A 13,725-nucleotide genomic window follows, 5' to 3' on the forward strand; every position below is an offset into this window, starting at 1 on the left:
GCATAGAAAATGAAGCCAGGTGGCAAAGGGCATGTGGCGCTTTTTCATACACCTGCGACCCTTCCCCCACCCCCCCCACCAGTCTAGTATGCAATATCTACGTGCAGTTGTAATTAAAAGGCATCCTCCAGCTTGTCCACTCCTGGCATAATGTCACTGGAGGTCAGCTTGTAGGCCGCATCTCTAGAGACTGGAGTTTATGCTGATCCAGGGCCAGATGGTGCCCAGCCCAGGTGGGCTCCTGCACGGGGCCCGGGCCTCCGCCGTCTGCTCCAGGGGCCACAGGACAAATTACAGAAACATGGAGCTGCGGGTCCATACGCCCGCTTACTCCTTGAGCGCGATCGACCCACCGCCATACAGGGCGGGGTAATGAGATTCCACCCCGGTTGTGATGGGGGGGGGTGGGTGGGGAGGTGAGTCACAGGAAGTGAGGCTACACTGTGACAGGAAGCAGGATCCCTGCATAACTCCAGCGCCCAGGCGGATCAGAGGACAGCAGGCATTGGTTCAATTCAATATATTTTTATATAGCGCCTTTCACAACAGAATTGCACCAAGGTGTTTGTGGCAAACCATTATACAGGTCTGTCCCCCGCTGCTGTGGCAGGACTTTGGTCAGAGTAACCATGCATAAGACAAGTGTGATCTGTTGCCACGAACGCCCTTTAACCCCACAGGCCCTCCTTGTCCCGCAGGAGCCCACCGGGAACCACACACCCCCGCAGCTGTCGCCCTCGCTCAGCCAGAGCGCCTACACCACCGCCGGCTCGCTGGACGTTCAGCACCTCATGATGCAGGCCGACGCCCGGCGCCGCCGCAACGACAACTACTTCGACGATGTGCCGCGATCCAAGCTGGAGCGGCAGATGGCGCAAGTGAGCATGGTCAGTGCCCGCACCCCCAGGCTGCGACCCCCACTGATGCCAGTGTCGGGGCTGGTATTTGTGAGGCACTGTTAAAAACGGCCTGTGGTTTGGAGAGAGGCCTGATTCAGCCATCCCACAAAGTCACACATCTTTTGTTTCATGGGTCCTTAGAGAACTTGATGTCCCAGGACGTGCTGGTAAATGCGCAGGTGTCCCACGATGCGCTGGTAAATGCGCAGATGTCTCAGGACATGCTGAAAAATGCGCAGATGTCCCAGGACGTGCTGGTAAATGCGCAGATGTCCCAGGACGTGCTGATAAATGCGTAGATGTCCCAGGACGTGCTGATAAATGCGCAGGTGTCCCGGGACGTGCTGATAAATGCGCAGGTGTCCCGGGACGTGCTGATAAATGCGCAGGTGTCCCGGGACGTGCTGATAAATGCGCAGGTGTCCCGGGACGTGCTGGTAAATGCGCAGATGTCCCGGGACGTGCTGGTAATTGCACAGATGTCCCACGACGTGCTGATAAATGCGCTGGTGTCCCGGGACGTGCTGGTAAATGCGCAGATGTCCCAGGACGTGCTGATAAATGGGCAGATGTCCCACGACGTGCTGATAAATGCGCAGATGTCCCAGGACGTGCTGGTAAATGCGCAGATGTCCCAGGACGTGCTGGTAAATGCGCAGATGTCCCAGGACGTGCTGGTAAATGCGCAGATGTCCCAGGACGTGCTGATAAATGCGCAGATGTCCCAGGACGTGCTGGTAAATGCGCAGATGTCCCACGACGTGCTGATAAATGCGCTGGTGTCCCAGGACGTGCTGGTAAATGTGCAGATGTCCCAGGACGTGCTGGTAAATGCGCTGGTGTCCCAGGACGTGCTGGTAAATGCGCTGGTGTCCCAGGACGTGCTGGTAAATGTGCAGATATCCCAGGACGTGCTGGTAAATGTGCAGATATCCCAGGACGTGCTGGTAAACGCGCGATGTCCCAGGACGTGCTGGTAAATGTGCAGATATCCCAGGACGTGCTGGTAAACGCGCGATGTCCCAGGACGTGCTGGTAAATGCACAAATGCATAGCATTTTTATTTTTAAATGATTGAGGAGAATATATCACTTGTCAGGAAATCTAATTTATCTCTTATTCCATTTTTCTGTTCCCAAACCTTCTGGTATATACAGTTGGTACAGGAAATAAAGTCCTATAACCTATAGGGAATCTCTATATCTACAGTTACCTAGATTCGTCAGTCATCTAACATGTTAGATTTCCCATAGCCCCCTCCATGTAGGGCTTCTCAGTGATTTCAGTGACTCCCACTGTTGAGGTGGGAGGCAAGGACACTACAGAGAGATGCAGTCACTGACAGCCCTAAGAGCAGATGACAGGGAGTTTGAGGTGTGACTATTGAATTCTGCAGTGTTTTAACACTGCAGATTTGTGGTGTATTTAACCCATGAGACACTCACAGAAATGCAGCAAACAGCATGAGTTCGAATCAGAGCCTGATTTTAGTTTTAGGATTCTGTGGCTAATAGCTAAAGTATGATGCCAGTTGTTCTGATTTTATTGTGTTCAGCACATAGGTGACCCCTCTGTCCCCCTGTAATTTCAGCAAGGCGAGTGGTGCGAACCAATCACGTTGCGGCCACCCAATGAGGCAACCTCATCCACGCCGGTGCAGTACTGGCAGCACCACCCGGAGAAGCTCATCTTCCAGTCATGTGACTATGAGGCCTATGTGAGTCCCGCCCCCATCCAACAGACCTCACCTTTAAAAGTCACATGAATGACCATCAGAAGCAAGGCTTTGATTCGGTGTCCTGAGCTCCTGAATCCAGAGAATCCTTCCCTCACATATGCTGAGACAGATGTTGCCGCATAAATCAAAATGGTTTTTCGTATAGATGCTAGAGGATTTTTTTTCTATTGTTTATTAGAATTCTCAGTGTTTCGCATCACTTCCTGTTTGGGGACACAGCTGGGGCTGGCAGCGTGAGTTATGATGGGCGGGGCTAACAGCAAGCCTATCCATGCATGACTCCGCCCACAGGCTGTTTGTTGGCAAGCCACCATCTTTAATTAGTCGACCAGACGTCCACAGCAACACCGATGATGAGGTCTTAATTGCCATGTTGGCATGAGGGCTCCGGTGTATCTCTCTGGACCTGGGCGGTGACATGACACCCTGGATGGGGCAGGGAGCCTTGTTACATTGTGAAACTCTCTTTTTCAGTACCTGGGCTCCATGCTGGTAAAGGAATTGAGAGGAACGGAGTCCACACAGGACGTTTGCTCCAAAATGAGAGTAAGTGTCCGGCCTGATCATTCGCAGTCGTCCACCACACACACACTGCTGCTGGCTCCCCCCGTTTCCACTCCGACGCCGACCCACATTATCATCGGACTCCTTACCACTCCTTCCCCTGCGGGAGGCCCAGCAGGTGACGTGGTTTGATGGGAGGCGTCAGCAGGAAGCCCCGGTGACCCGGTGACCCGTGCAGGGTGACACCGCGACAGCGGGATGATCCGTCCCCCTTTTGCCCTCCACCTACATCGTCCTGCAGTGCTTTATAACGGCTTGTATCCCATGCTTTCAGATAGCTGAGCATGTGCATATGTAACATCCAGCTTTTCAGCCCTGTGTCCTTGCTGTCGCTTGACTGATTGTGCTTCTGCATGCTATACTGGGCCGCTGCTTCATGTGATGACACTGGAGTAGTACAGTTATTGCCATTGAGAACCGTGTCTTAACAGCTGCAGCTAATGGGTACCTGACAGACCTGTAGGGGGCGCTAATTTAGCAATCAGCTAAAAGATCTTGATTGACTTCCTAGGCGCAGTTATAGTCTTCTGGGTGGAGTGGCCTTAAAGCTTTTAGCTGAGCCAATCAGGGCTCATGAACCATGCCAGATCTGCTGAGTCTGAATTCTCCGTCCTTCCACTGCACTCCCAGCTCTGCCCATCCAGAGGGCTCCCTGAATGACCGTGAATCATTCCCGGCACATCGCATGAATTGCTAATACTTTCACATGCAATTTTGAAACCCCCCCCCCCACCCGCCTGACTTGCACTCTTATCAGAAAACTGCTGAATCCTTCCGATTTGTGGCAGCCTGAGAGCCCGACTGAGACAGCCGGACAGTAGTCAGGGCAGCGCAGCGGGAGGCGGCCGACACTGCCGCAGCCTGACAGTGCAGACTGACTGTCAGCTCCGGCTGCCTGGGTGGGATTACTGCGGGAATGTCGCATTGCTGCTGGCAAAATCGCATTTTACAGCGCAACCCTTTACACTGAACAGTGCCTCAGGGAACACTGGCGTGGAAACCTGGAAACAAAGTGATGAGTCCCACTTGCCGTGGTGACGCGATGGAGTCTGATTGGCTGTTATCTCCTATAAGCCCAGGTGCTTTTTCCTGTGCATCCTCACACTCTGTGCTGATCTAAAACCTCCTGTTTTGTCTTTCTTAGAAGTCCACCGAGCAGATGAAGAAGATCCCCACCATTGTTCTCTCTGTCTCATACAAAGGGGTGAAATTCATCGATGCCACAAACAAGGTAGGTGGGTCGTGGTTTTGTTCTGCTCCGACCGCAGACCATGTGTGACTTTCAGTGCTTCACGTTCCCTTAAAATAACTTCTGCTGAGTTCCTTGGATCCAGAAATCTTATGCCGCAGTCGGTTCTCACGCTCATTCTCCGCACTCAGAACATCATCGCCGAACACGAGATCCGTAACATCTCCTGCGCAGCCCAGGACCCTGAGGATCTCTCCACATTCGCCTACATCACCAAAGACCTCAAGTCCAGCCACCACTACTGCCATGTGTTTACAGCCTTCGATGTGGTGAGTGCTCCATAGCGCCCCCTAGTGACAGAAAACAGGCTGCAAGTCACAGCAAGGTGGCCACATCTGTAAATGTGTCTTTACCTTTATCTGACCCCCCCATGCGTGTGTCTACAGAACCTGGCGTACGAGATCATCCTGACGCTGGGACAGGCATTCGAGGTAGCCTATCAACTGGCACTGCAGGCGCGGAAGAGCGGGCATGGCTCATCCACGCTGCCCGAGAGCTTCGACAGCAAGCCAGCCAAGCCCATCCCCAAGCCCCGCGTGAACATCCGCAAGTCCGTGAGTACCGGCTGAGTCCGTGTCCCCCCCACCCCCCCGCCCCAGGCATTTCACCCCCTCCCCTGCTCTTTTGCCTTCATCACCTGGAATGGCCTCACCTGAGCTCCTGCCCAGCCCCCATCGCGTCATACTTACACATGGCGGTGGCTTGTCCCCCCTTAGCATCCGGACCCTCTGCACAGCAACATTGTTTCTGCTCATTTCTACTTCCAGCTGTTCTGTGGACGTGATCATGTGACCATGAATGAAGTGCCTGTAGGTGTGTCGGTGAGCTTGGTTTTATCTATGTGTGTGTGTGTGTGTGTGTGTTTGAGTCGGTATTAGCACTCAGTGGTAGGTGAGCTGTAGAGGGACAGATGGAGCTGACATCTGAGCTGCCAGCGCTTCACTCTGTCTTCTGAGGCACAATGCCCCCTAGAGCTCAGGCTGGTGAACTGCAGCATGTAAAGTGCCAGGCAGATTTTTTGCTCTGGACTTCATGGCACTCGGCTAAATTATTGTGACTTCCAATATACCTGTCAAGCAGCATTATGAATAATTCCTGTACAGCCTCACAGACAGGGCTGGATGGGATTACCCAGAGTGCACTGTGAAAAAGATAACACTGCATGTAATGTATGGGTCCTGCTGAGGGGCTAAACAGCCACATTGCCCGCCTGTGTGTGCGTGTCTGTCTGTGTCTGTGTGCGCGCGTGTATGTGTGTGTATCTGCGTGTGCGTGTGTGTGTGTCTGTGTGCGCGCGTGTATGTGTGTGTGTGTATGTCATAGTTAGCGTTAGCATTTTTCCCATTTAAATGAATGAGCGGTTCCCATAAGGATATGTTTACCCTACATGTGCGCACGTGTGTGTGTCTGTGTGTGTGTGCTCGTGTGTGTGTTTGCGTGGCAGTGGATAACCAGCCAGTCAGATATCAGCTAATACTACGCTGTCTCTTTAATTCGCGTGAGTGATTTAATGGTCCCTGAGTCTGTCAGCCTGACCGCAGCCGTCACTGCACTGACTGGAGGGTCACTGGGACTGACAGGGCAGCCTGCATGACAGAAATACAGCAGACGGGCTGTGCTGGGCACCAGAATGTCTCTGAAAGTGTAATTCTGGACCTGACAAGATGTCACCTTGGACCCCCCTGACCAATTTTATGTTAAAATTTACATATTCAAGGCCCCCTGTCTAAAGTGGTAGCCCCCCTGAATCTGCCAGAGTATCCATGTCCCTCCAACGCCCCTATTAGTGAGACACATATCGAACCCCACGCAACCATCTCGTGAGCTAGCATTAGCAATAGCACCAGCAATTCACTTCTATCACATCCATCCCCACCAACCATTTCATTACCTAGCATTAGCTTTAGCACCCGCAGTTCACTTCTACCACATCCATCCCCACCAACCATTTCATTATCTAGCATTAGCCTTAGCACCAGCAGTTCACTTCTACCACATCCATCCCCACCAACCATTTCATTACCTAGCATTAGCCTTAGCACCAGCAGTTCACTTCTACCACATCCATCCCCACCAACCATTTCATTACCTAGCATTAGCCTTAGCACCAGCAGTTCACTTCTACCACATCCATCCCCACCAACCATTTCATTACCTAGCATTAGCCTTAGCACCAGCAGTTCACTTCTACCACATTCATCCCCACCAACCCTTTCATTATCTAGCATTAGCCTTAGCACCAGCAGTTCACTTCTACCACATCCATCCCCACCAACCATTTCATTAGCTATCATTAGCCTTAGCACCAGCAGTTCACTTCTACCACATCCATCCCCACCAACCATTTCATTAGCTATCATTAGCCTTATCACCAGCAGTTCACTTCTACCACATCCATCCCACCAACCATTTCATTAGCTAGTATTAGCTTTAGCACCAGGAGTTCCCTTCTACCCCATCCTTCCCACACAGCAATTCCATTAGCTAGTATTAGCTTTAGCACCAGCAGTTCACTTCTACCCCATCCTTCCCACACACCCATTCCATTAGCTAGCATTAGCATTAGCACGTAACTGTCCCATCTCCCTGCAGTCTGCCCTATCTCCCTGCAGTCTGCCCTATCTCCCTCTCTCCCACTTTATCTCCATCTCTGTGACCCTCTTGCATTCTGCTGAGCCTGCCCGTGTGTGTGTGCCTGTGCTCTTCCTGTGCCGACCAGGCCCTTTGACCTGTGCCCTTGTGTTCCCGCCCGTAGGTCATGCCCCCCTCTACTCGCTGGTCCCTGGGGCACATACACACCCCCCACCGGCCTCCTCCTCACCTTCCTCTTCCTCCTTCCCGACTCCTCCATCCTCACAAAGTTCAATTTCAGGTCTTCTTGCATTTTCCTTTTATTCTTGTTTTTCTCCTCCTCCTTCCTTTCCGTTGGTCCGTCTGACTGTTGGCTTTCGTTCGCTGGTTCACTCGCTCATCCCCTCATCCCAGCTGTTTGATCACCCCGCTGCCATCTTCGCCCCGTTTCCCATCGCAGTGCCATGCGAGCTTCACGCCTCTGTCCGTTACTCATGCTCGCGCAGGGAGAGTTACGTATGGGCTGCAAAAAGATACACATCTGGTAGTAACCTTAAGCGAACATTAGTGCTAATCACACGCCTTCACATAGCGCTAGACTTCACTGCCATGTGACTCAGTGGGTTAGGATGCCGTGTCTGTGATCGTAAGGTCACTGGCTCAAATCCCAGTGCAGGCTGAGTGATGTCACTGTTGCGTCCCTTAGCAAGGCCATTAACCCCCAGGTGCTCCAGAGACTGGCTGACCCTACTTTCTAAGAAAATGTTGTTCGCTTTGGATTAAAGTGGCTGCTAAAAAGAAAACAATGATGTTCAGCCCCCCCCCCCCCTCCAACATACGGGTCACGGACATCCTTACCCTTCCTTCAAAGTGAGGCCATTTAACAATACTGGGGTTAGAGAGGTGTCCCTCCAGTCACCCCACACTGTTAACGTTTAGCCTGACAGGGTGTGTGGGGGCGGAGGGGGGGGGGGGGGGGGCATACACGGCCTCCATCGCTTCGTTTTCGTAGCAAGCACAGCACAAAGCTCATGGTCCAGGTGCCGGAGCTGCCATCCGTGTGCGTGTATGTGTGCCTGTCTAGACAGAAGCCGTGTGATATTTCCCCCCCTCCCTCGCTGACCCCCCACTCCCATCCCCCCCCCCCCCATCTCTCCCCCCCCCTAGATGGAGCAGCCGTCCATGGATCAGAAAGGCCACGCCAACGTGCCGTGGATAGTGGAGCCGGGGCAGGAGGCCAAGAGAGGAGTCAACACCAAGTATGAGACCACTATTTTCTAATATGCACCCACTGTCCACTCCTGTGTGTGTGTGCCTTTCAGAGCGCCCCCTAGAGGCCCCCCACGGAGCCGCAGGCCGAGTGACCTGTGACCTTTCTCACCGCCCGCCGTTAACTGTGGCCGCTGCATGATGACGCTGCCGCTGTCTCTCTCTCTCTCCCTCCGCCCCCCCATACCACCCTTTCCCCGTTCCCCCTCCCCCCCTTCCCCCCGGCCCCGGCCTTCCTCCCGCGGGTGCGGTGATGTCGCCGCAGCTGCAGACGCATGAACGCTGCCCCAAGGGCGAGCCGCTCTGTTTCAGCCTGTAGGGGGCAGCGGTCAGCCCAGAGTCAGGCCTGCGTGTCGGTCCCCCCACTCTCATTTTCTTGACAGTGATGCAACTATATTCCTTTTTTTCCCCTCCTCCCACCACCAGCCCTCGCTCCTCCTTACTGGACGTCCACCCAGCCTTTCCCGACCACCTGAATGAGAATTAAACCATAATGCTGCTATGAGCTGATACCTTACGGCCCCCTTTTTTTTGTCTGAAAATCCTCCCCCTCCCCCCCCCGTCATTAAGCTTTGCGCTTTGTCTTGTGGAGAGGGCTGACCTGTAGGGGGTGAAAAAAGGAGAGAGACCGGGGGGGTGGTTCCGATGGGATCCGCCATGACGCTCGTTGTAGGGACGGACTGCTAGGTGACGTGTCTTGTCTGTGCACGATGTAGCAGATCTTCTTAAACTTGTGCCCGAGAAAAAACAAAATCCATCCCATTATTCTGTCCATTGGGTTTTAAGTCACTCCCCACCTCCATACGGTTTGAGCGACATTCTTCAGCAGCCACTGTCTTGTGTACTAGAGACGAATTCTCCATTAATCTGCATCTTTCCCATTGGAGAGAGAAGGCTGGCATGTGGCACATGTGAGAGGGACCCTGTCGATTCTGTCCCGCGTTGACAGTAACTGCAAGCAGAACGAGCACTTTGTATCAGAGTTAATACGGAGAGAAAGTGTTTTACAATGAAACAATGAAAGAAATGTTTTTGTTTTCTTAAAAAAAAAAGAAAAAAAAAAACAGAAAAAAAATTTAACACGCAAACTGTGTAAGTTGCGATGCGCCGTGTGACTTATCGGGCGCATGATGTCCGCGTTGGCCTGGTGAAGAGGGGTGTGGCCAGCAGGAGAGGCGGAGCTGTGGGAGGAGCCTCTGGATAAGTCATGTGATCTCCTTTACAGGGCAGTGCCGGACGCTCATGTCTTTTACTGTGGAATGCAAAGAATGTAGCCAGCCCCCGCTAAACACGGACCCCTTCTCAGAGACACGCTGTTAAAGGCACCCCCCCCAGCCCTGCCAATCACGGACCCTGTCTCACACGCAGTTCTGGCGGACCGCAGAGCTTGCTGAGCATCATTCATAGCAGAATGTACACTTTTGCAGAAGTCATCGCTGCCATGGCAACAACTGTCACCGGTGTGGTGGGGAGGGGAGGCGGGGAGGATTCCCTCACGGGGCGTGACCTGTGACCCTTGCTGGGAAGAGCTGGGGAGGAGGGCTGGGGGGGTGGGGGGGGGGGTGGGATGGCTGAAGGACAGGAAGCAAGGCACACCCCTGAGCACCTACAAAAACAGTTGAGGAGTGGGTTGGATTGGGAGGGGCGGGGGGGCGGACACACAAACAGCGAAATCGCCGCAGGATAAAGGACTTGTGGTTTTGCCTTTTCTTGTTTTGCTTTTTTTCCCCTGTTTGCTGTTCGTTTCAGTCTTTGTGGCCAAGACCACAGTATTATTATGCACAATGTGAGCGGACTGGCATGCCGGGCTGGTGTGGGTCAGCCTCGTCAGGGAGGCGGCGTGCTGAGGGGGCCTGCCACCTGCATCAGTGTTCCCATTGCCAGACGTCTGAAATGCTTAATATAGGACTATTATTACGATGATTATTATGATACTACCATTAATATTATTACTATTCTTATTGTGCAATTATGGTCTAATGTTGTCTTAATGTTACATTATTTTTATATGATATGCTGAACTAAAGCTGGGCTTTAAAAAGAAGCCGTCGAAAAAAGATTAAAAAGACACAAACTGCAGCCCTGAATGTGTGGACGGGCTCCGTTTGAAAATACATTGTGTCATTTATCGTGGGGCTAAAACTCGGTTTCAGTCAGATGTAATATTTTACCACAGTATTACTGTACTAGAATTTAAAAAAGAAACGTCCTCATGTAAATAGATATTTTGCCAATTCATTGTTCATACATGTAATGTAGTAAGATTCGCAGTACATCGCACTGGAAATACGGTACCAAATTTTGAGAGAAACACCATGAGGTGATATAAAGAGCGGAGAGATTTATGAGGGCCAGCGAATGGGAACCTCGCTGCAGACTAACACCTGTATATAAGCTCGGGCTTCCAGTACACAGATTTTGTAATTTTATTCATTATTTATATCCTTGTAAAGCACATGAAATAAACATGACTTGTACAGTCATCAACTCCCAGCAGCCTCCTGTGGTCTGTCAATCGTGCTGTCAAAAGGCCGCCCCCTTTTGGCGACAGGGTGAATGAACACCTTCTCTGGTGTGTAGACCAACCAAGAAAACTCCCACTGATGATGAACGGAGCACTTGCTCACTTACTGAACACACACTGCACATTTCTTACTGTACTACACACTGTGTTCTAGCACAGGATACTATTTAGGCTGCACACACACAGTGTGTGTGTGTATGTGTGTGTGTGTGAGTGTGTATGTATGTATAGCTATCCTTACAATTTAGATTGAAAAAATGAGATGAAATGCAGGTGTATATTTTTATGAATGTAGTTTTTCTTTCAGCCAGACAGTAACATTATTATTTGGTTTATGTGTTTTATTTAAAGTGAAAACAAAGATATTAGCTACAGAGGCTATCGCCGACTCATTTGTATTACCAGCTAAGGCACTAATTACCATGTGACTCAGAGCATTGCCAATGGCAACGGCAGAACCTTGACCTGTGTGTCCTGAAACTCGTACCCATCTCACTTTGAGCTGCATTTGATAAATATTCATAAATAATGAATTGCTAATTAGCCATAGTGCTTGTGCCCGGATTCCATAGTAACGTAGGGCACTACCTCAGGCAGATTGGCGGGTACTGCATCAGCTTTCCCTGGACTAATGATCATGACGCATGCATGCAAGCATAGTACGGGGAAGTTCCTGTTTGGGTCAGATGACACACACACCTACTGTCCCCTTGGTTTCACCCTCCGCGCTGACGAGCCACAGAGCTACAAAGCAGTGGACTCATCAATCTTCCACACAGCCTCATCAGGGGCATCTGCACGCGGGCGGAGACGGTGTGAAATGCGCTTAAGCCGTTCATGCGAAGGCTGCATCTGCTCATTTCCTGCGAATGCGCATCTGAGAGAAGCTGCTGATAGCCATTCCTCGCCCTTATTTAATGGCAGCAATATTTCTCTAGATTTATGCCTCTGTGTGTGTGTGTGTGTGTGTCTACGTGGCTGTACGATCGAAATGTCCCATGCGGGGGGCTCCCTGGCACGTGGCGTGAATAACAGCCACACTTCGTTGGGAGAGTCACGGAACATCTCAGGCAGCAGCGGAATAAATCTTTAATTAAGCACACCCCCAACCCCCCCTGAGGAGCAGAGAAACGCAGAATGAACTGAATCTGGAGCCGGAGCACTGATTTCATGGTGCTGTGATCCATAGCTGGGGGAGGATAAACTTAGAATTTTTTTCCCGGAGATTACGAGGGATTTCGTCGCAGGCTGCAGGGCAATGTTGCGTAAATGTCGAGTTACATAATGATCCCGCCACAATGCTGTGTTATATATAACGGCTCTGTGTGCACAGTTACATTGTGCTGTGCAGCTTTACGTAAACACACATTCGCTCATTAAGGACGGTGCGCATGACGCATGACTTTGGGGTCGCGTGGCATCATTTATGGGTGGGTGGGTCAGATAGGAGGATAAGCCCGTCGTCAGACATTAGCTAAGTAACATTGCCATTAACTATTTTACATGCATTTACCATAACTGATGATACAGAGCAAGGATGCTGTGCACTTACTGTATGTCTTGTGACTGAAATGCCTGTCCATTAGAGGAAAATGCACATTCACACACAAACACACACACACACAGGTTATTATATCTTTGTAATTATGTAATTATATCTTTGCGGGGACTCTCCCTTCATTTCTATGGGGAAAACTCTAATCCCAGCATGACGACCATAACCCCTACCCAGCCCTAACCCTAACCGTAAGTAACCAAACAAAATACTACATTATAGCATTTTTAGTTTTTTGATTGCATTCACAGTTAGGCCATAAAGCAGAGCCCTGGAGATACGACGCCACACAGTCACACATCTGACGCCACACAGTCACACATCTGACGGCACACAGTCACACATCTGACGGCACACAGTCACACATCTGACGGCACACAGTCACACATCTGACGCCACACAGTCACACATCTGACGGCACACAGTCACACATCTGACGCCACACAGTCACACATCCATCCTCTTTCAATGCACAAGCAGCCTCCATGGTCAAGCCACAATGCACAAGCACACTGCAGGTATTATCGGGTCACGAACACACGCCCTGCCTGAAAGTCCCTACTTCTGCTCAGGTTACAATGTAACACTGAGCCAAAGCTCCTACTGATGTCATTTATATTTGACTCCTTAGCTGATGCTTTTATCTAGTGACTCAGAATTTACATCCATTCATACTTAAGATGTATTTTTTTTTTTACTAATGACTAAGGCTATTTGGGCGCCTCCTGAAACTTAGACTAACGAGAATCCGTAAGCTTAAGCGCTGTCCTTTTAGAGCACAACTGAAAGGTTGTCTGTGCGCTAAAGCCACTACTACACCCACTATAGCAGGGCTCTTCAAATCTGGACCTCGATTCCAAATCCAGGCCTTGTTTTCAGTTCTCCCAGGTAGTTAGTTTAATAATTACTGATTCTGATTGGTCAGAAGCTTCACACCTGACTGACAGGTAAAGGAAGGCTGGAAAACCAGCAGTGCTCGGACCTCGAGGACCGTGATTTGAATAACCCTGCACTATAGTATCACATTTATTTGTCTGAAGTGTCATACAAGTGAGAATCAGAGGGCAGTCAGATAGTGACCCTGGGGCTATTGGGGTGAAAACCCTTCCTCAAGTGCCTAATAGTGAAATCACTCTGCCAGCCCTGGGATTTGAACCAGCAACCTTCTGACCACAAACACAGAGTCCTAACCCACAGAGCAGCCACAAGCCAGCACTGAGAGTTCTGCGGCCTGTCCTTCTAGGGGCACATAGATACACTGGAATGGTTGCATTCCCAAATGCAGCCACTCTGCAGCCTCCATGGTCAAGCCAAAAGGCCCCAGTACTCCCAGTGCACTTGCAGTGACACAAGTAA

At 50.9% G+C, this 13,725-nt stretch overlaps 1 protein-coding gene across 7 annotated transcripts in view; it reads left to right on the top strand.

Moving 5' to 3' along the window:
* Positions 1–10,783, top strand: part of anks1b (ankyrin repeat and sterile alpha motif domain containing 1B) — a 140,538-nt gene extending 129,755 nt beyond the window's left edge. For 6 of the 7 annotated variants that reach the window (XM_023816854.2, XM_072709383.1, XM_072709377.1 and 3 more), the window contains 8 exons: positions 699–887; positions 2,491–2,616; positions 3,112–3,183; positions 4,346–4,432; positions 4,582–4,719; positions 4,837–5,004; positions 8,189–8,280; positions 9,516–10,783. In XM_023816854.2, coding sequence (XP_023672622.1) covers positions 699–887; positions 2,491–2,616; positions 3,112–3,183; positions 4,346–4,432; positions 4,582–4,719; positions 4,837–5,004; positions 8,189–8,280; positions 9,516–9,564 — 921 coding nt within the window. In that variant the 3' untranslated portion in view covers positions 9,565–10,783. Of the gene's footprint in view, positions 1–698; positions 888–2,490; positions 2,617–3,111; positions 3,184–4,345; positions 4,433–4,581; positions 4,720–4,836; positions 5,005–8,188 lie in introns of all 7 variants that reach the window. The other variant, XM_023816855.2, reaches the window with a different exon arrangement.
* Positions 10,784–13,725: the final 2,942 nt, after the last annotated feature.

This window comes from Paramormyrops kingsleyae, chromosome 1 (genome assembly GCF_048594095.1).
Source record: "Paramormyrops kingsleyae isolate MSU_618 chromosome 1, PKINGS_0.4, whole genome shotgun sequence".
Lineage (NCBI taxonomy): Eukaryota > Metazoa > Chordata > Actinopteri > Osteoglossiformes > Mormyridae > Paramormyrops > Paramormyrops kingsleyae.